Consider the following 22,385-nt stretch of genomic DNA (forward strand, 5'->3'; position numbering starts at 1 on the left):
GACAACACAGCGAGAATGTGCTGTCTTCAAACCAGGAGTGCTTAGACCTCCAGCCTCCAGACTGTGAGGAAATAAATTTCTGCTGATTAAGTCACCCAGTCCATGATATTTTATTATGAAAGCCATAGATGACTACTACCCTCAGTTAAAGGTAAAATTTCTATTGTAGATCTTTAAAACATGAAAATAGGCAAATGTTCACACTGTCTTAGAAAATCCGATTAGGAACAACTGTATTATCATCTTTTTGCAAAAGTGCTTCATTTATGAAGGGTAATATCTTTTTTTTTTTTTAATTGAGATGGGGTCTCACTCTGTCAGGCTGGAGTATAGTGACTCAATCACAGCTCACTGCAGCCTCAACTACCTGGGCTCGGATGATCCTCCCACCTTAGCCTCCCAAGTAGCTGGAACTACAGGTGTGCACCACCAGACTGGCTAATTTTCGTATTTTTTTGTACAGATGGGGTCTTGCCACATTGCCCAGGCTGGTCTCAAACTCCTGGGCTCAAGGAACCCACCTGCATCAGCCTCCCAAAGTGCTGGGATTTCAGGTGTGAGTCACCACAGGAAATATCAAGGGAAATAACAGCTTCATCTCATTTCCAATAGGTGAGGTTCTGCACATCAAGTGCAATGTATCAAAAAGCCCTGGCTGAAGGAAGAACTCGCTTCATAAACAAAATTCTATATGATTTGACATGTGTTTGTTTTTTACTGTAATGTCTCACCTACTGGAGGTTCAAGTTCTATCGTCAATATTCTTTTAGGCGATCTTTGCATACAATCGTACATGTACACTAAATGCTGTTGAAACTGTCAATCCCAGCTATTATTTTTAGATTAGTGCAGAGGATGGGATAAAGGAATCATGACATTAAATAAAACATATTCAGATCTGCCACCAACACATCATTTCCCCATCCCTCTTCAAGGCAAGAATCAGTACTTGTAGGTGCAGGAAAAGTTATTGAGGCAAAATGCCAGGGTCATTTTTTAAATGCTGAGAAACTTATTTTGCAAAGAGTCACTGCTCATGGGTGTTTGCCGTTGCACCTGCTCCCTCACCTTCATATATGACTTTCACACACACACATCATGATTCTGCTTCTCTATGACCAGTACAGACTTAAAGAATGTGAAGACTTCGAAAGCAGGATTTAGCATCCCCATTTTAATAATAAATACAAACACGCACTTACCCAGTACGTTTTACGCCTGCCTGCAACAAAAACAGCTGAACAGATTGTGATGAAATTCAGAGACTGACAGTCTGACAAAAAAATCCCTTTTTGTCTAAAATCTGGCTTCCATAGGTTTGTGCAAATCTAAATATTTGATTTTGCACTGGAAAAGGAGCCAGTCTTATGTACAATTTATAAAATAAATGTGTAGATACATGTTTTAAAATCTCCAAATTTTGTCAACACATACTGTCCAACTTTAAAGACTTCTCTCCCCCATTTTTTTCCCTATGACTTGGGTGTATTTTCCCCCTGCTTTTTAAGGCTTTAACTATATTTATCTAATAAGAACTCTTTTGCAAACCAGTGTTTCAATAACAATTCAACAGTAGTTTCAGTGTCAAATTGCCCTTTCCTTAGCGGGGAGTTTTAAGTCTTGCTGTATTATACTTCCAAGACACTCGGGAGCTGGAGTTGAGAGATAGAATATTTTCTTTGAAGTTTGCCTTCACAACACACTGGGATGCAAACACACTTCGGTTACTTAGCAGTCAAACAATTCCATCACACAGCGACCAGGGCTAAATATTGTACCCAATTTTCTAATTATATCTTTGTGATATTGACTACATGAGGTTAGGTGAAAACAGACTGGAATCACTATAAAATGCCTTGTCTCAACAGGACATCTGGACTTTGAAATATTTTGCTCGTTAGCTTCAAATCCCCCTTTGGCAAGTCATAATAACAGTAAAAATAATTTAATTGATGAAAAACTTTATGGCATCAATTCTTCACATATATGTCAAAGGTAGTTATTGGGCCAGAGATATATATGATCCACTATATATGCATGTGAAGTTCTAGGTTAAAGTAAATACATTTTACTGTTCTACACATTATTATATTGCCTTTATGGTTTATACATCATAGCAATTTAGCTGCCTCAATACTATTTCTTTAAGGGATTTTTTAAAAGTTTCAGATCCTGAAAGTCGGAGTTTCTCCTTTTGTACATTTTCTAAAGTTCATGCATGATACAATCATTAATTTATAGCAGCATCTAGAGTGATCTGTATTTCAGAAAAGAACATTGAGGGGTTTCAGAAAGCTCTCTAGGGTCTCATAGACAACTATGCTATGCCACCATGGAGAAGCGGGAGAGAGGGCCTGACTCATTAAAAGTTGCCACCAGCACCATTTCCTTGAGGACAGCCTTAGCTCAGAGCACAGCAGACCACCTCCCTGCCTTCAATGGGCTGATACTTACGATCAATACCAGATGGGAAAAGGGAATGAGAAAGAATACACACTAAAACTTGTTACCTGGCAGTCATCTCGGGTTACTGGCACTCAAGGATTTTTATTCTCTTCTTTCTTCATATTTATATTTTTCTAATGTTAAATGACATTTAGGGGAGACCATTGTTTTGAATGGAGCTCCTGCACTAGGCCCTAGCAGACCAGACCAAACTCATACTAGGTGTCACACAATCGAACTGAAACTTTAAAGGGGCCAGTTTAAAAAAAAAAACAAAACAAAACAAAAAAAAAAACAAGCAAAAAAACAGCAACTTCACAGCAACCAATCAGAATGAACCTAATTTACCTAAGCCAGCATGATAAGAACATGCCCTCTGTTTCAGCACTAAGGAAAGTAACTTCGAAATGACCAACCCATTTCTGGTTCTATGTCTGCTTTCTTCACCCCTTTTCTGTGTATAAAGCCAACTTCCTCTGCTTGGGGCACCTTTCTAAATATTTAGATGGAATGAGGCTGGATTAATGAATGACTAATGAAAGACAATTTGATCTCCAAATTTGTTATAATTTTGTCTTTTGACACTAAAATTATAAAAAATGAGCAGGTACGAATTGTGTCATCAAAAAAGCACCAATAACTAAAAGTCAGGATGAAGAAATTTCATATGCTTTGGGGAAAATCATAAGCATTGTGGTGTTCTATATCTCTTGTATCTAGTAACTTTTGACATAGACCAACCTGTCCTCCTCTAAAGAAAAAGTCAGCAACATGTCGTTAAACACCTCCTGAGGATGAAAAAGGTGAATGTTCGAAGGAAGTCAACCACGCGTTAGTGTTTATTCAGAAAAGTCTATGACTATAAAAATAAATATTACTCAAGCCATATTTAGAAGAATTACAAAGATGCACAGAAACCTCACAGTCTCCAAGATGTTGCACAAATTAAGTCGTTGACCCGCATTGAGTTGAACACCAAACAAGGTGCCCCTTCTTCTAAAGTAATGAATATTCTTCAAACGGCAAGGGAGCACCGGCTGCTGTTTGATGCTGATGACATTGAAAATTTAGGAGAACAGAAATCCCATCATTTTTCATTTGTATGCAAATTTGTCTGTTCCAGAAATTAACCCCTGGACCCCACGTCAGTTTTCATCTCCTGGAATTTTCTTTGCCAGCACCACACGGTGTAGTCTTGTCACTATCCTGAGGTCACTAGGCATCCCCAGTTTAAAAATAACAACTAGCACCACCAAAGTCATAATGGTGCTTTGTTTATCTTCATTACTGGAGGCTAAAGAGCACTAGTGGAGAGGCCTGTTGTAAAATGCACATCTCCAGTGGCCGGCCCTGCGTGCAAGTGGCATTGAAATGCAAAGTACATCCTACTTTGGCCGGGCGGCATTCATTGACCACTTCTCCTAGCGTTAAGGTAAACCTGGGACAATAGTTCAATCCGATTACCCTCCTTTTCAGCCAGGTCTTCAACGGGTAAAAAGTTTCTTTGTTACTTCCCACCTTAGACAAATGTCATCATCTACATGTGAAGGGGAGAGAGGTGATTGAGGTTTTTAATTGATGTGGATTTAATTATGCTAATTTAGACAGCTGCAATGCATTTCAGGATAGCTGCATAATAGGGTGAGCAAATACAGGTGCCCTTCTCCATAGGGGCTTAATTTTTAACCTAGGTAGCTTTGAAAGGGAAGGGGAGTTCAAATGTATAGACAAGTTAAGATTTGTAAAGGGAAGTTCACCCACCCTCTGAAATATTTAGCAGGCTTTACATGCACCTAAGACAGAGCCAGTTAAAAGCCTCAAACTGGTCTCTAATTAGAATAGGCCATTTTAAATGATGGGTTTATCAAGAGTTGATTCGAGATAACACTAAACTAGAATTTTGGAATTAAAAATGACCTTTACTTCCATCTCTGGAAAAAAAAAATCACACAATGGAAATGGTGATAAAAAAAAAAAGTAGCAAGAATGTTTTAAAATATTTTTCTTAAAAAGGAAGGGGATTTTGACTTTTGAACTTTAATGACAAGGTGAGTTTCCCTCACCATGTACAGGACATGACTTTCATACGGCTACTAGCAACGTGGAGACATGATACTCAGTATCATCAATGGGAAAAGGGTATTTGTTTTTGTTTTTGTTTTGTTTTGTTTTTAATTGCTGCCTAATACCAGTTTTTTGGTGAGCATTGCCCACACCCTATTTCAGTTGTCCTGGTCTTAAACAACACATGACACAGAGTCCTATGCACCTCTCAGAGGCTCAAGAAACCCTGGCTAGTTAATATGCTGCTCTCAAAAGAGTTAGGGTCTGACAGGGCAATACCGGACAGGCCAGTATGCAATGCCGCGAATGAAGAGGAAGAAATCTGAAGGGCTTTTATGACTTCTTTTGTGGCTTGCTGAGGTAGGGAGGTCTGAAAAGGCTGCACCTCTTCTGTTCCCTTTTGCCTCTGGGTGACGCTTTCTTCAAGGCCCAACTTGTCTCCATAGACACAGATTTTCTTCCTAGGAGGCCTATTGCGTTTCTAGAGGACAAAGAGCTTATAAATGAATCATCTTCCTTTCTCCCAGCCATTCCCTTCTCACCCCTGTCAGGCTTCTTCTCTTCTGTGCATTTTCCTTTGTCCCACACTAATCAGAGATGTAATTAGCTGGCAAAGAAAAGAAGAAAGAGGTAGGGCATCTGGCCTCCGCTCCAGTGAGGGTGCAGAGTGACCTTTCCGAGTCTGCCCCAGTTTTTGGTGAAAGCACACAGATTTGGGGTGAATTTTGGCTCTGGTTTTTACCGACTCTTCAGATCTTGGATGAGTTATTTCACTTATCTGACTTAATTGATTTACCAAATGGAATACTTACTCACAGTCCGTGCATTTGTTGAGGCTACATCGGAAGTAAGGTTGAAAAGTACCTAGGACTATGTACGTCCAGCACCCAGTAGGCACCAAGGATGCTGTTCTGCTATTTCTTCATCACCCCCAATGCGCTCACTTTCTCTATCCAGCACCTCCCGCCCTTTTCCCTTTGCATTGACCCATAGCTTCTTTATTCATGCTCCTTTGGGATACCACCATTGTATTTTCTCTTCTCTTAAATCTTTTAAAATTTCTTTCCTTCTGCCAATTTATAACTTTTTTTTTCTATTGTTTCTCACAGATTCTTTCACTGTCTTCCTTTCACCTCTTTCCACTTTGGGGGTTATAACAGGAGAAGAAAAGGTGGGACACAGATAAAGTTAAAATAGGAATCATAAAGGAATGAAGAAAAATAAATATTCAAAAACTCTATAGCTAAAATTCTGACATTGTTTTGGTCAAAGGAATTCAAAATAGTGTGTGATGGGTATCAATTTATAAAAGCTATTTCTTTCCATCCGTATGCCATGAGTGTAATCTAAGTATGAAACCCAGTCATCAAAAACAATATGGAAATGTTACAACTTAGATTAGCTGTGGATCTGATTCCAGAAATCATATGATTCTGTTCTTAAAATCACCTAAAAATGACAAGAATAGTAAGAATGGCAGCAGTCTTTTAATAAATAGTGCTTTGGTCAAATTAATACATAACAATAATAACAATGAGCTTTTTGTTTCTAGCAACACAGCAAGCCAAACTAAGACAAACAACTTTCTCCTCTAACTCGTGGAAATGCTGGATGAAATATGACAAATAAAAATGGAATACATAGTTGAGTTTGAAAGACAGAATAAAGTTCCCTGAATCAGAAATAAAGAAAAAGTATGGTTAGAGTAGTGAGTACATGAACTGATACAGTAAATATGAGAAATAGTAGTTCAAGTAGGCAACAAGGAAATTTGTTTCTGCTTGCTACAAAAGAAGAAAAAACTCAGCAAATATTAAAACTCCCTCAGATGTACCTCATGCACACAGAGAGTATGCATTCACGGTCCTGAGTTATTTTAAAATCTGAAATACAGAATCTAATGTACAAATAAAGGAAATAAACTTGACAAAAGCAAACTCCAAAACCTATGTTTAGGATCACTGACACAACCTGGTGTGTCCAAGAATCCCACAGAGGAAGAAAAGTTCAAAACAAAAAAATGACAAGCCACACGAGCTATTTTTCATAAGGGAAAGTCAGAAGACTCAAGAAACAGGAGGATTAGAACCCTAATAAGTTGATGTCATAAAACAGTCTGAGAGACACATTAAAATAAGTATGCTTAGAATGATAAAATAGATAGAAGACAGAATCACCATAAAAATGAAAGAAAAGAACATAATGAAAAAAAGGAAAGCAAATTTGAAAAATAGCCAAATAAAACTTGCAGAAGTGAGAAGTATGTTTATTAAAATTAAGATCCTTAATGGACAGGCTAATCAATAGCTAAAAAACTAATGTGTGAACTGGAAGATAGATCTAAATAAATTACTTCCAATTAGTAAAGAATAAATAAATAAACATATATATAATTTTTTTAATGCTAAAAACTTGGAATATTGGCTCACATCTGTAATCCCAGCTACTTAAGAGGCTGAGGCAGGAATTCACTTGTGCCCAGGAATTCGAGACCAGCTTAAGCCACACAGTGAGACACCCACCTCAAATTAAAAAAAAAAAGAAAAATGCTAAGAGACATGAAGGAAAGAATAAGATGGTCAAACATTATCCAATGAAAGTTACAGAGACATGAAATAAATGAAAATAAATTCATAGCTAGAGACATCATAGTAAACATAAATAATACTAAAGTTAAAAACACACATATATATTTAAAACAACCACAAAGAACACTCAGATTATCTGAAGAACAAGTTAGACTGAAACAGAAATTTTGTCAGCAAAAACAGAATCAGCAGGAAACAGAATAATATCCTCAAAGTGCTATGAAAAAAAAAGTCTTAGAATTGTATACCCAACTAAATTAAAGATTAAGAATATGATAAAGAGATTTTTGAAAAAAGACTTGTAGAGTTCATCGTCTTCAGATTCCTCAATGAAAGAACCACCAACAGTGTACTTCAGTAAGAACACTGAACCAGAAGAAAGGAAAGGTACAAATTACAGTGATCAAAGAAATTAGAAAACATTCAAGTAAATATTGAAGTAAAAATAATAATGGCTTAGTATAGAGGGTAAAAAAATGAAAAGTAAAATAATATATTGATAGTGGAAGACTGTAATGATTAGATATTAAAACAAACGAGTCAAGTGTGCTTGTTAAAAACCTATGAGAAACCATTGAAAAATAGAAACAAAATATATAACTCCCATTTAAAAACAAAGAATATGGAAAATAATTAAATAAGAATGGGGGGGAAAAACAAAGTAAAACATGGTAAATAGAAAAGACGAACCCAATTTAAAATCGTAGAATGTCACTTTTTCATTAATTACAGCAAAGATATGTGGAATTAGAACTAATATTTATTGCTCTTGCTGCCACTTGTCACAGCTGAAAAAAAATAAAAAGAACCAATGCTTATTGAAATCATATTAGCTTACATTTATATTTCTGTAACCAACCATAAGGAAGAGTTAGAAATACTAATTCTGGGGATTCCAGTTGGAGAATGTGGGATTCTGAATGTGAGGAACACCTAAAGAAACGGAATTCAGTGGAGCCACAATTCCAAATCTCCACTCCAGACAAATGATGCAGCAACAAGACGCCAATAATAAAAAGAGACAGTGTGGTACACGTACACAAAAAAGGTCCTTGCCAAATCAGGAAATTCGTGGTTTTGTTCTAGATATGCCACTAACTAATTTTATAATCTTGATAACTGATGTATGCTCTCTCAATAAATCTATCAATAGATTTATTGTCTATTTCATCTTGAATAAAATGGGGGATTATAGTAAGCAATTGCCAAGGTTTCTTCCACCACCAACAATAAAAAGATGGATTCTTTGACATGGTAACAGAGAAGAGAAAGAGACATGCTGGGACCTCCCTTGTCACACCCTCATCTAGCCTCTGCACCTGGACTATGGGACTTCACTAATTGGCATGGACATCAATCAAAACAAGGTTTGTTTTCAAAGGTATCTGGGGAAGGCATCATTCATTGACTCTCCAATATCCGTTTTCTTGCTTCTTCCTTCACAAAAAGAATACCTGGTTTGAGGTTGGGCACAGTGGCTCACACCTGTAATCTAGCACCTTGGGAAGCCGAGTCAGGAGGATCACCTGAGGTCAGGAGTTCAAAAGCATCCTGGCCAACATGGTGAAACCCCATCTACTAAAAATACAAAAAAATTAGCCAGGCTTGGTGTTGCACACCTGTAATCCTAGCTACCTGGGAGGCTGAGGCATGAGAATCGCTTGAACCTGGGAGATGGAGGTTGCAGTGAGCTGAGATGGCACCACTGCACTCTAGCCTGGGTAACAGCAAGACTCCGTCTCAATTAAAAAAAAAAAAAAATGTGGTTTGAATGTAGAAATTAATCACCACCAGTTACAGATTTCTTTGTTCCTTCTCTTTTCCTACTGTTTTGTTTGACTAATGTTAAATATAATAAATAAATAAGTGAAAGAATACCAATTTTGATGAGAAGAGCAATACACTTATCTCAATACTTTCCTGATTCCTTTGATGCTAGGAATGGCCATGTGACACAGATCCATGCAGTGAGGTATGGTGGGAAGGATAATAAGGATTTCTGGGAAAGCTTTTGCCTTCTTGAGTCTGGAAGTATAGCAACCATCTTGCTGCCATAAGACAATATGGCCAAGGGATGAGCCAAGAGAACTGTATTGACAACTGTCCTGACATTCTTAGACTATTTATCCAAGGAGCTATCCACCCCCAGACATTTTGCTAAGGGAAATAAGGAAACTCTTTGTTTAATGCATGTTTTAAGCTTTTCTGTTACTTACAGCTGAGCACATTCCTAGCTGATAAAGAAGTATCTATTAAGGTTTAATTAGGTGCGTAGAGAACACATATTTATGCTAGACCAATTAAAATGTGAATTTGGAAAAGCAAAGCTGAATTTTGAGTCCCATCTGAATTTTGTGTATTGTCAGTTTTGTTTTTTGTATTGTTTTTATCAAGAGACTGGGTCTTACTATGTCGCCCAGGCTGTAGTGTAGGGACTATTTGCAGGCACAATAATAGCACAGTTTAGCCTCAAACTCCTGGCTTCAAGTGATCTTCTAGCCTCAGCCTCCCAAGTAGCTGGGACCAGAGATGCATGCCAGATCAACACACCCAGGTAAGGTATTTTAAATGTGTTACTGGAAAATTTAAAATATATATGCTGGGTTACCAAGATACTAAGTGTATAAACTTAAAACTGAACCTTTAATACGTGAATACTGTTCAAGGTTACCTGGTAAGTTTGAAACAGATGCTACAGTGGGGTGAAACATGTGGTGCTTAAACTTTCCAAAATCTGGAAAACACTTTAGTAAATGGGCAGGGCAAATAAAAAGTACAGAAGATGTGATCTTTGATTGTATACACTTTGATGTTTAGCTTTGTGCTTTCTCCTGGAGAGCCAAAACACCAGCAGAATTAAGGTATTAAAAACCGATGTTCAGCTGGTTGTGGTGGCTCATGCCTGTAATCCCAACACTTTGGAAGGCTGAGGTGGGTGGATTACCTGAGGTCAGGAGTTCGAGACTAGCCTGGCCTACATAGCAAAATGCCTTCTCTACTAAAAATACAAAAATTAGGCAGACGTGGTGGTGCACCCCTGTAATCCCAGTTACTTGGGAGGCTGAGGCAGGAGAATCACTTGCACTGTGGAGGCAGAGGTTTCAGTGAACTGAGATCATGCCACTGCACTCCAGCCTGGGCAACAAGAGTGAAACTCCATCTCGAAGAAAAATAAATAAATAAATAACAACAACAACCAAAAGAACCATGTCACTGAGATGCAATCTGATGTTGAATAGTGTGAATATTTTATTTCCTGTAACATACATTTATATGACATTCATAATCAATAAACATAGATTAGTGGAATTTTGATACATTTGGTTCAAGTGCTTTAAATATACAGGTTCAACTAATGTTCTCACTCAGGCTCATTAAGGACATTTGCATATATCTGTGTGTTTCTAACTCTTCTTGACCTAATCACTCTTTATTCAAAGATATATTTGAGGTGCTTGTTTTAATGATTCTTTTAAAGCTGTTACCCTAGATCAAGAAAAATCACTGTCACACATTTTGTATATATGTTTTAAAACCAGTTTGCTGGGGTAAAACAGAAGTACAGAAAAGCCAGATCACATTCTAAGGCTTTGTGCTTGAGAAGATAAATTCCACTGATAATACAATAACATTGAGGTACTGTTTAAAGAATGGGGGCTTCTTTTTAGTGTTTGAATTGGGATAGAGCTTAGAATAAAAGTCAAGTGCTTTCTTATTTCTTTTCAAAAAAGTCAGAAATCTTTAAGTGTTTACTTGAAAGAATCAAAAAGCAGTATGATCCAATGGAAAAGAGCGTGAGTTTTGCTCTCAGACACACTTGATTTCAACTTCATTTAAATGTATTTATTCATCATATATTTATTGAGTCACTACCATGTTCTAAATAGTACACTAGGCCCTGGAGATAAAATGATGAACAAAATAGATGCAGTTCCCTGTTTTCATGCAACTGACAGTCTATTGTAGAGATTTAATTTAAAAAGTAATCGCCCACAAACACATAATGACATGTGCTATGAAGGAAAAAAAAGTGCTGGGGGCTTGGAGAGCAAAAATAAGGGGTCCTGAGCCAGCCCGGGTGAGAACAGAAAATGAGTTCTTAAAGAGAGCGTTCAGGCTCCTTTTTGAAAGTTGAGGAAGCACAAACTGGGGGCAGCTGTCCACGCCGAGGGCATAACATGTACAGAAGCCCCGCGGCAAGGGCAAGGCAACAAACAAGCAAAGAGCAACTCTGAGGTATCCGTAGTCAGAAAGAAGGTCCATCACTTACTTTCTAAGGAAATCAGTTGCAAGTTACTTGATCCCCTTAAATTTCAGGCTCTGACAAGGCAGGATATTATAATAATTAAATGAGTTCAGGTACATAAAAGGGCCTGACATCTAGTAGATGCTGAATAAAACTAAGATCCCCATCGCTGTCACTAGCTGAATTTCTACTAAGCCATGCTCCTTGTTTTTCTGTCACTGGAAGCACTAGTTTTAGAAATAATGGAACTTTTCTTATGATTGACTGTCTGATACTCCATGTGCCAACTCAAAGCAATCTCATGTTTATTTATTTAAGGTATTCTTAGTCTTGTCACTCATTTCTCAGATCAACTAGTTAGTTTTCATTCTTATCCCCTCTCATTATATTGAACACGATGCCTTTTCTTATCAAAGGTCACTATCTTCATGAACCTACTACCCTGGTCTATTAGTCAGGGTTCTCCAGGGAAACAGAACCAACAAGATATATGGGTGTGTATATATGTGTGTATGTATGCGTGTTTGTGGGTGTGGGTCTGTGCGTGGAGAAAGAGAGAGACAGAGACAGATTTAAGGAATTGGCTCATGCGATTGTGGGGGCTAGCAAGTCTGAAATCTTCAGGGCAAGCCAAAGGCTGGAGACCCAAGAAAGAGTTGGTATTATGTCTTGAGTCTGAAGACAGTCTGGAGGCTGAATTCCCTGTTTCCCAGGAGACCTCAGTCTTTTCTCTTCAGGCCTTCGACTGATTGGAGGAGAACTCCATACTCCCATTATGGAGGGTAATAGACTTTACTCAAAGTCTACTGACTTAAATGTTAATCACGTTTAAAAAACAGCTTCACAGAAACATCTAGACTGACGTTTAACCAAAAACTAGCTATCATGGCCTAGCCAAGTTGACATAGAAAAGTAACCATCACACCTGGCCATGCCAATTCTACATGACCTCAGCTTTACTCAAAGACTGATGCCTCTTGTGAGGGCCTGGGTCTCTGATGTGTCCTGGAGACCGAGCTACTTGACAGAGACAGAGACATGAGCACAGTGTACGTGATCCCCAAGCCCGTTTCCAAGGCATATGAATGCGAGACATCAGGGAAGGCAATGGGAGGGAGCAGGGTTCCTACATGAGCAGGGACAGGGAACGTCACGAGGATAGTGACAATCAAGAAAGGACAGCTACAAACCCTGGCTGTGAGGAGACCAGGAGGAGAAAGGGGTGATCCCTTTCCTCACTCCGCTAAGGGTCACGGCCCACACTCCTACGACAAAGACAGGTTCACGAGAGAAGAGAATAGCAAATTTATTTTATCAAAGTTTTACAGGACGTGGGAGCCTTCACAATGAAGACCCAAGACCCAGGGAAAAGTGTCCATTTTTAATCTTAGATTCCGTGAAGAGTGGACAGCCATGTTGAAATGCAATTGGATGAAAAAGGAATAATCTAACAGTAACAGACAGAGGGGGAACCGAGCAAGGCCTGTCTGTTCAGATTCCTGGCCCCTTTGTGTAGCGTTCTTTCCTTCTGGGTATCAGGCAGGAGCCCTCTGGAATGAGCTCTTACGACTATTGGACATATTAGGTCAGATAATCTCTTCTGACCAGATCCTAGACAAAAAGGTGGGGAAGATTAAAGTCGTATTTCTACATCTTATGGTTTGCTTGCAGGAAAGAGGTTCTCTTTTCTATGACCCACCTTAAGGAAGGAGGAATTCTAGTTTATGTGACTCATTTTAGAGGAGAAAGAAGAGCAGGAGACAGAAAGGCAAGAGAAAGTCGGAGAGAGACTTTGCTTCTGAGGCTGTTTCTGAGCCATTCCAATTTCCATAGTTCAAAGTACTCATCACACAAAAGCGCCCTACTCTGGGGGGGTCTCAATTTCTTGGCCCCTAACAAGACAAAAAGTTAACTGAGTTCCTAGAGAAACACTCTTAGCCGAATGATATCCCAGTTCTCAATAAGTCCTAAATATGCAGCTGTGGTTATGCCTGAAGAATGTGCCAAGACTTCAAGATTTATGACCATAAGGTTCCTGTTTTTTTCATATGATTATATGTCCTTATATGAAGTCTCTGAGCCAGATTTTCTGAGTGCAGACCTCGGCTTGCCTCCCTACTAATTTTGGACAATTAATTTGACAATGTGAGCCCTAGTTTTCATAACTGTAAAATGGAAAAAATAGTATTACTTACTTTAAGTTTGTAGTGAAAATCAAGTAAGATAATCAATACATCTAAAGCATTGTGCATGGCCAGTAGAAATTGTTTGATGAATGTTTGCAGTTATCATAAATTCTGGCCATCTCTTCCTTAACTTACATCTGGAAAGTTAACCTCTGGCCACTACAAATGTCTCTTATGTCTGCATATGTACATGATACTTTTCAAAGTTATTCATATGTTAGTATATTCCTATTATATTTCATTTGTATTTGTCCTGTACCTTCCATATCTCTCATTAAAAGGTAAGAACTGGTGGAAAGTGGGAGATATTGGTCAAAGGGTACAAACTTGCAGTTCTAAGATGCATAAGTTCTGGATAATGTACAGCATGGTGACTGTAGTTTAAATAATAACATATTGTGTGCTTGAAATTTGCTAAAAGAATAAACCTCTAGTGTCTCATCATACACACTCACAAAAGTAACTATATGCGAGGTGATGGATTTGTTAATTAGCTTGATTGTGGTAATCATTTCACAATGTGTACATACATCAAAACATTATACTGTCTACTTTAAATATACATTTTTTATTTGTCAATTATACCTCGATAAAGCTGGTAGAAAATTAAAATATTTTAAAAACCCATCTTCAAAAAAGTAAAAATAAGCAGTAAATAAATGATAAGAAATTATAATGTCTTTCATACTCCCATAATGTCTCACAATTCCTAGTGACTCTTATTCAGGTTAACAAGCATTTATTGAGAATATATCAGGTTTAGGGGCCCATACCAGGTGCCACTCACTACAGTGGACTAATGTGTGTATCAATAAGGGATATTTTCCTGAAGTAATTATGCCAAATCTCAGCACCAAAGTGACAATGCAGTAATATAAATCTGGAGGCCATACAACAGGCTGATTATTTGCGGAGGGATATAGACTGCAAAGGCAAGTTCAGTATTCAGCAAACTACACTCATTTTTCAACATTCATGAAATGCCTGCTCCAGGCGTGCAGGATACTCTGCTAGGTCCAGACTCCTTAGCTGCAAAGGTGCCATTAGACTTGCTATAAAGATGTATTCTCTGTTTATTCATTTTTGTTTGGGGAGGTGATCTCATGATTATAAATTTTTATTAGTTACTAATAGCACTCTTGACACTAAACAAACACAGTGAGTTGCTAATCACAGAAAGGGTCATTTATTTTCTATTTTGGGTCACTTATTTTCTCTGTTGAGGCAAAGGAACATGACAGCTCTCTGTTAATAATGCCAAATTCAAAAATCCATTTTCTTCTTAAAATCTGAGTATCACGTCCCTTCTGACCACACCTCCCCTTTTAAAGTTAGTATTGACGTCTCACCTCATATTTTGCAAGACCTTCCTTAGCAAGTAAAACATGCCACTTGCAGAAATCAAAAAGATGAAGGAAAACTGAACAACCACAACCAGCTTCTATGGGCAGAGGGGTAGATTCTGCTTGCAGAGTTGCAACATGCATTCTCCCTGGGCCCTCCTTCCCTACAGAACCTAGAAGCAGAACAATGTATCTTCCCATGAATATATTATCAGGACTCACTTGACCATCTTGCTGTTGACAATATTGGTTGTACACTTCACTCTCCTCCTGTGGTCCAACACCAGATTCAATACCCCTGGGCCCCGCCGGGGCTGTACAGCAGCTGAAGGGCCAACTGCCAATGGGTCTGGCACTGAGTCTTTCCAGCCTCGGCACCTGACTTCCCGGCTGCCTCCCTTTCAGTCTCATTGGTTGATGAGGCAGCTGTGATTCTGACAATGAGCTTGGTGTTGGGTCAAGTTTTCTGTTTGGCTGACATACTCCCTTAGATGCCATTTTCCTTGACTCACCCTTGATTACAGGGAATGTTCTCTATTACCTTTTAAAATAATATGATATCCATAAGCAAAGCTTTGGATTAGCATTTTTGATAGCATTACCCATTACTGATGTTTTTTTCAATGCTGAAATGCATAAAGTAGGGCTAGAGCCAGCCTAAACCTAGTGCTTAACCCAGTAGTATATTAAATATCATTTGTAACTTCAGAATAAAATGCAGAATTTCCCTCCCTAGGAACCTGGAATGCAGTGTTTGCCCATGTAAGCAGTTTATAGTGCAAATGTGAGTAAGTGTTTTTATATATTGGAAAGGTTGAGAGAATCCTCCTTCCATAAAAAATAGAAAGCTTTAAAAGAATAAACATTCATGTTCTAATATAGAGAATGTGAAATAAAAATAATTATAACTCTATTGATAAAAAGTGCTTTTATTCAACAGTTAAATCACTTGCAAAATTTGCTTATATAGGAAAAAACTCTCAGTGTTGTAGCTTTCTTTATCATAGAACACCAGCCTCCCTCAAACACCAACTGTGATAATTAATGTCCATATTATGAACATTCTATGTGATACAATTTGTTTCTACTTTGTTTAAAAAAAAAAAAGGCCAAATTGACTGCCAGCACTTGAGATTCTGAAAATAATACTACATATGCTGATAAAATAATTCACTGCTGTTATTAATTTTCCAATTATATTTTGATATTTTTAAAAAACTATCTATTGTTATACACTTTTATAACATATCTAAAAATTACAGATATATAAAATAGAAATCGAGATTCCCACCCACAGAAACTCTCATATGAACAACCTGGTGAATAATTCTTCAGATTTCCTCTCCAAGTCTTCTAATATGTATGTAACTTTTACCAGAATGACACCATACTATACTTTCTGTTTGTGACTTCATTTTTTTATGTCCAGTAATTCTTGGACATCTTTTCCATTTGAAGCTGTCTAAAACTGCCTCATTCTTGGAATCTCTATGGGCATTGTAGTAGAAGGGATAAGACTGCAGGCTTTGGGACCAAATGGCTTAGCTGCATTTGAATCCTATCCCCAGCGTTAGTAATTCTGTGACTTTGACAAGTTACTTAATTTATCTGTGCTTTGCTTTCTAAACCCATAAAATGTCAAACAAATAACATCTACCCAAAGTGGTTACCGTGTCCATTAACTAGTTGCTTCTTGACATTTCATAGGCATGAAACCACAATAGTACTCTTACCAAGGATATTTGATATCTTATTAACAATCGCACATTGATGGATATTTAGATGGACCATGATTTTTTTATTCTTATGCATAATGCTCTAATGAACATTCTTCTAAGTACAGCTATACCAATTTTGTGAGTATCCCCAGAGGCTAAATTTTTGAAAGTATCATTTTTTAATCAAAGGTGATCTACATTTTAAAAATGATAAGTATTGCAAGAGTAACCATCTCCAAAATTGTAACCATTTATACTATAAATAAGAGTGATGAGGGTAAATTTTGGATTATGAGAAATACTTCATTAAACCTTTTGCCCACACATTAAAAATGCCTAGTTTTTGTTTGTTTGTTTGTTTGTTTTCACAAAGGAGCAGAGGACTACTGGAACACAACATATCTTAAGTAACATTTGTATTATATTATCCATAAAAATCCAAAATTTTTTTCATAATTTCCCCCATTCTCACAGTTCTGCAAGTCTTTGAGCCCTATTTCTCCAGAGAAAGAATTCATGGCACCTTATCTTCATATAATCAGTTATTATTAAATGCAGAAAATAACATTCCACTAGACAGCTACTCATAAAGGTCTACAAATCAGATGTGTAACAAATGTTTATGGAAATTAATAAATCAAGATATGAAACAACTATGTCATGTTCTACAGGTATGGTAACATTATTCCTCAAACCCAGACTGAAAAGATTCTCTGACAACTCTACCACATATTCAGAATTGAGATTGTTCAAGACTGGTTTTCTGTAGTTACACGAGAGCCCAAAGGGGCGAAACCACCCTGAGATGGATGAGCCTCTGAGGTCTAGTAATATGTGGCGCGTGTACAGTGTGAGAGAATATGCCCTAGAATCACAGTGGAACTAAATGGCAAACATTTTACAACTTCTGGAAACACATATTTCTTTCTAGTTCTGTGATATAAAGCTAATTTGAGGCTTTGTCACAGATAGTAACATCTGATACAAAGAAGTAACATATGAATAAGTTGATTTCTATTTATCAACGTAGAATTTTAAAAATTTGTTAATAATGAAGAGGCTTTACATCAGGTTAATAGAAAGGTAAAGATAAATGTTTACACAGGAGAAGGGGTCCATAGCTATATCTGTTCTTCCCACATACAGCAGCAAATACTGTGTTCTTTATGAAGTTTTATTTGCTTTTCATGCTTACTGTTGTTTACATGTTCTAAAATCTCTGCACAATGGAGTATGCAAATGAAATAAAGGTATCTAAATATTATAATTGGGAATTTTCTTAGAATTATTTTATCCTTTCTAAAAATAGGTTAATATTTGACATTAACATTTTTCAACTTAAAATACAAAATTGTTCTAAAACCAGGAGTTGAGAGTTAAACAGAAAATTAATGCATATATTCATTTTTAAAAAGATTTCCAGAAACAGTATTTGTTTTAGCTAGTTTATATTTAACACCTTTTAAGCATGAATCAATTCTCTACTTCTCTCTTTACCTGGTCTTTTAAAGGAAGATTTTTCTGTAATTACATAAGCCTAATTCTTTGGAAATAATGTTCAGTTAGCATAATTGGCATTATAGAGTTTTAAAATACATTATAGAATATTCTGTCACTAGACACTAAATTGACATTTTAAAGAAAATGATGGAAATTGCTGTAAGGGAAAAAAAGTAGCCTTTTAAATCTAATTTGTTATGCACTGCAGTAGGGTAATGGATGCAATGAAAGTTCTTTTATTGAGTTCCCATGTCCAAAAGGTATTTAGGTAGCAAAGGATGTTAAGCAGACCCCCTGCCATCCCCCTTTAACTGAAGATAGCAGGAAATAAGGTATATAGGTCTGTGTCCTCCTGATTTTTATTTCCTCAGGAGTACAACTTCTGCAAAAGACACCTTAGGCTGCTTAGCGATCACAAAGGGCACACTAGAACCCCTCGCTGTCTGCTTGAATAGCACGATCTGAAGGGTGGCTGAAGCCATACAGGGAGTTAAATCCTTCAGGTGGGTCTTTTCAAATTCCAATAGTGAGGAGTTACTGGAGAATTGGTAAGGATTTCACTAGGCCCCAGCAGGTTTGAGATCAAAAGCTTCAGTTAAATAAAAGCCTATTGGGAAATCTTAAAACCTCTTTGTAATGTAACTTTAAAAAGTTAATACAAAGAAACCTTAGACTGAAGCCGGTAACAGCATGAACAAAGAGTATATCAAAACTGATTCCATTAAGAGAAAGCGGACATACAAATTCACTTAATTTAAAGAGCAATCCAGTTATATTACTGTGCGAGAGAATAGAACTTACACCATACCATCCAGCCCATTTAGAAGATGTGCTCATTTCTTGCTACATATGCCAGACTTCATTCTTTGTCATTCTGATGTTTTTTAAACAACATATATATATATTCATTTTCTGAAAGAAGAAAGAGTGATGTGCATCTAAACTCACACCTAAAGAAGATACTTTTAAAACAAATTAAAATTAAAGTTGATGGAGACCCATCAGTCAGCTGGTTATCTCTTTTTCATGGTGTCAAACTGCTAATTGCCCGTCCTCCTTAAAATAATAGACCTTCAATTGATATTGATTGGTAGATCATTAATGACTGCATTAATTATAATGTAATTTTTATAATGAATACTAATCCATTCCTTGGCAAGTCACACCCTTTTATTAACTGAAGTCACTCATTAATGGTTTAGTGGGGGAAAAATGAACTTTATTTGGTTCTGAGGTCTGAATTTTGCATTGGTTTTGAATGTTTTAAGAACACTTGTACTGAAATGTCTCATGTACTCAATGTCTCTTAGACTTTCACATTAGGCATGTGAGATGGGTAGCTTAGATACTATTTCCTTTTTTCAGCAAATAGGGATACTGGAACACACTTAGCATATAATGTGATCTGGATTGCACAGTCATTTAACGAAAGCTTGGACTAGACAGACCCTCTGCAGCTTGATTTAAGCCTAGAAACTTTTCAACCGGACAATGTCTCACTGGTCTCACAGATTTCAGAATGTAATTCGAGCTAAGTTGCACATAGCTGGATTCATCCCAAAGAACTCTTTTTCCAAGTGGTCATTACTAACAACAAATGTCCTGACATTTTCACAGTGATAGATGAAGAAACTGAGGCACTTGTATTCACATTCAAAATTTCAGTTCCTTTCTCTCTTCTGTTCTTTAGTTGTCTTGTCTTTTACTTTTCCTCTTCCACCTAATTTTCTTTCTTTTGTTTTGCATTTTTTAATGGAGACATGGTCTGGCTATGTTGCCCAGGCTGGTCTCAAACTCCTGGCCTCAAGTGATCCTCCCATCTCAGCCTCTCAAAGTGCTGGGATTACAGTCATACCTCTTTCCTTCACTCAGTGTGTCATCTGATTAATGACAGGAAAATGAGAAAAGGAGAGTGGGAGTTCTATCATTCTCTGTGCATAAGATATGAAAACCTTTACAAAGGGGCCAAGTACTTCCTGAATAAACGATTCCAATACTTTTTTTTTTTCCAAGTACCGTCATCACTTCAAAGATATGAACAGGCCGGGTGCGGTGGCTCACGCCTGTAATCCCAGCACTTTAAGAGGCCAAGGCCGGTGGATCACCTGAGGTCGGGAGTTGGAGACCAGCCTGACCAACATGGAGAAAGAAATCCCCCTCTCTACTAAAAATACAGAATCAGTCGGGTGTGGTGGTGCATGCCGGTAATCCCAGCTACTCTGGAGGCTGAGGCAGGAGAACCCTTTGAACCTGGCAGGTGGAGATTGCGGTGAGCCGAGATCGTGCCATTATACTCCAGTCAGGGCAACAAGAGCAAAACTCCATCTCAAAAAAAAAAAAAAAAAAAATATATATATATATATATATATATATATATATATATATATATATATATGAAAAAAGACACCAACTAATTGGCTCCACTGAAAGTGTTACAGTAGGTAGTCAGGCAGACATGAGCAGAGAAGGAGATGCCGCCGCCCTCCCAGGAATGTCAGGTGATGACCAGGCAGTTTTTAAGCTGCCTCTCTAAAATAATAATTGTTTGCTACTGGTGCCAGGGAGCAGTCGTCTCCCATTAGATAGAAACACCTGAAACTGGTGAGCAGCAGCGTCCGGGTAAGATCTCAGGAGTTGGGCGAGTGGGCTTAAGCATACACACTAAGAGGCAAAATGGCAGAGTTTAACTGATATATAACCTTCTAGGAACACCGGACTGGTAAGGGAAAAATGCCTCAAGTCACTAAGAGACAAAATGTCAGAGTTTAAACACTCAACTGGTAAGGGAAAAAAACACCTGAAGTGAGCATGCGCACAACTCCAGTAAACACACTGCAAATGCAGCCCCTCCCAAGTGCTGGCAGGCCACTGTGCACGTAGACAGCCCACCCCAAGCGAAGCGTCAGGGGAGAAGGGACGCAACCCCCGAAGCACGCCAATGTATAAAACCCCAAGTCAGAGGTCAAACCACACACTCGACTGTCCCAAGTCGCCTGCTTGGCCCTCTTCTAAGTGCACTTTACTTCCTTCTATTCCTGCTCAAAAAACTTTTTAATAAACTTTCACTCCTGCTCTAAAACTTGCCTTGGTCTCTCACTCTGCCTTACGCCCCTCGGTCAAACTCCTTCTGAGGAGGCAATAATTGAGATTGCTGCAGACCTGTACAGATTCGCTGCTGCTAACAAAACAAATAGATGCAATACGTTTGTGACAATTCTGCTTCTGCACATAGTCTCTGGTAAAACACCCTTTAGTGGTGTGCATTCTACCTGTAGGGGTGTGCCGTCAAACGTCGGGAATTAGCTTTTATTGATGTCTGTTCTGATGAAATGTTGACTTGGATAGTTGCTCTTTCATCCAATTTGCTATTTGTGATAAGTAAAAAAACGTCAAAGCAGTAATAAAAGGTGTATGTGGTTACTAAATCTTTGCTTCCTGGATAAGCATGTATGAGTATGCATTCTGTAAGTGTATTTACATATATATTCTATGTGAATTACATATATGTTCCTACAAATATAGTTAACCTATGATTGTTGTTAGAATACAAACATTTTACTCTAACACTGAGTGCTCAGTGGAAACTATGTGACTGGCTTATCTTGGATACTCTGGGTACTTTACAAACACACAAAGACCTTATTATGCCGGAAGTTATTACTTACTTGTTTAGTGTGCTTCGAATTTTTAAATTCATTCCGATGTACCACTGCATATTCTAGTATTTGAATATGAGTCTTAAATTCCAAAAGTTCGAAAAGCACTACTCCAGCAATGACTATCTTGATTGAATGCCAAAGTATTTTTTTGAATACTTGGCACACCATCAGCAAGACTCTGGGCCTTATGGAGATGATATTAAAAGTATATGCCATAAAATCAGTTTCAAGATATTTGTAAGTTTGTAGTGGATGCAATACCTGCAGAGATGACACACATACTGATGAATTGTTTCATAATTTTAAATTGATCACTCTCTTCTGTGACCCCCACCTTATCTTGCATCTACTCTAACAGAGCATCTGTAAACCTTATTTCATGTGAAATTCATGTCTTTTTCATTTGAGTCAGAGATTGTCTCATTCATCTGTTTCTTTAGTGACAACCACAGTGCTAGACACATGATAGGTGCTTAATAAATGCTAACTGATCTATGAAATAAAAAATAGATGAGCCACTGGAGGACACAATGAAACAGATGATTATGTGTTGAATTTTTTTTCAGTGTCCAAAAGAGAAAAGACAAAAATTAATATCTAGAATTTTTTCAAAGTGAAAATAGCTATTTTCTGACT

The 22,385-nt window shown here is 37.6% G+C and overlaps 1 protein-coding gene across 1 annotated transcript in view; it reads right to left on the bottom strand.

Moving 5' to 3' along the window:
- Window positions 1-21,787, bottom strand: part of LOC144333270 (uncharacterized) — a 72,901-nt gene extending 51,114 nt beyond the window's left edge. Inside the window, exons 1-4 of the mRNA XM_077956519.1 lie at window positions 21,756-21,787; window positions 21,360-21,455; window positions 21,250-21,268; window positions 15,095-15,270 (exon numbers count right to left, since the gene is read on the bottom strand). Of these exons, the coding sequence (XP_077812645.1) occupies window positions 15,095-15,270; window positions 21,250-21,268; window positions 21,360-21,455; window positions 21,756-21,787 (323 nt within the window). The remainder of the gene's footprint in view (window positions 1-15,094; window positions 15,271-21,249; window positions 21,269-21,359; window positions 21,456-21,755) is intronic.
- Window positions 21,788-22,385: the final 598 nt, after the last annotated feature.

Source organism: Macaca mulatta, chromosome 12, assembly GCF_049350105.2.
Source record: "Macaca mulatta isolate MMU2019108-1 chromosome 12, T2T-MMU8v2.0, whole genome shotgun sequence".
Lineage (NCBI taxonomy): Eukaryota > Metazoa > Chordata > Mammalia > Primates > Cercopithecidae > Macaca > Macaca mulatta.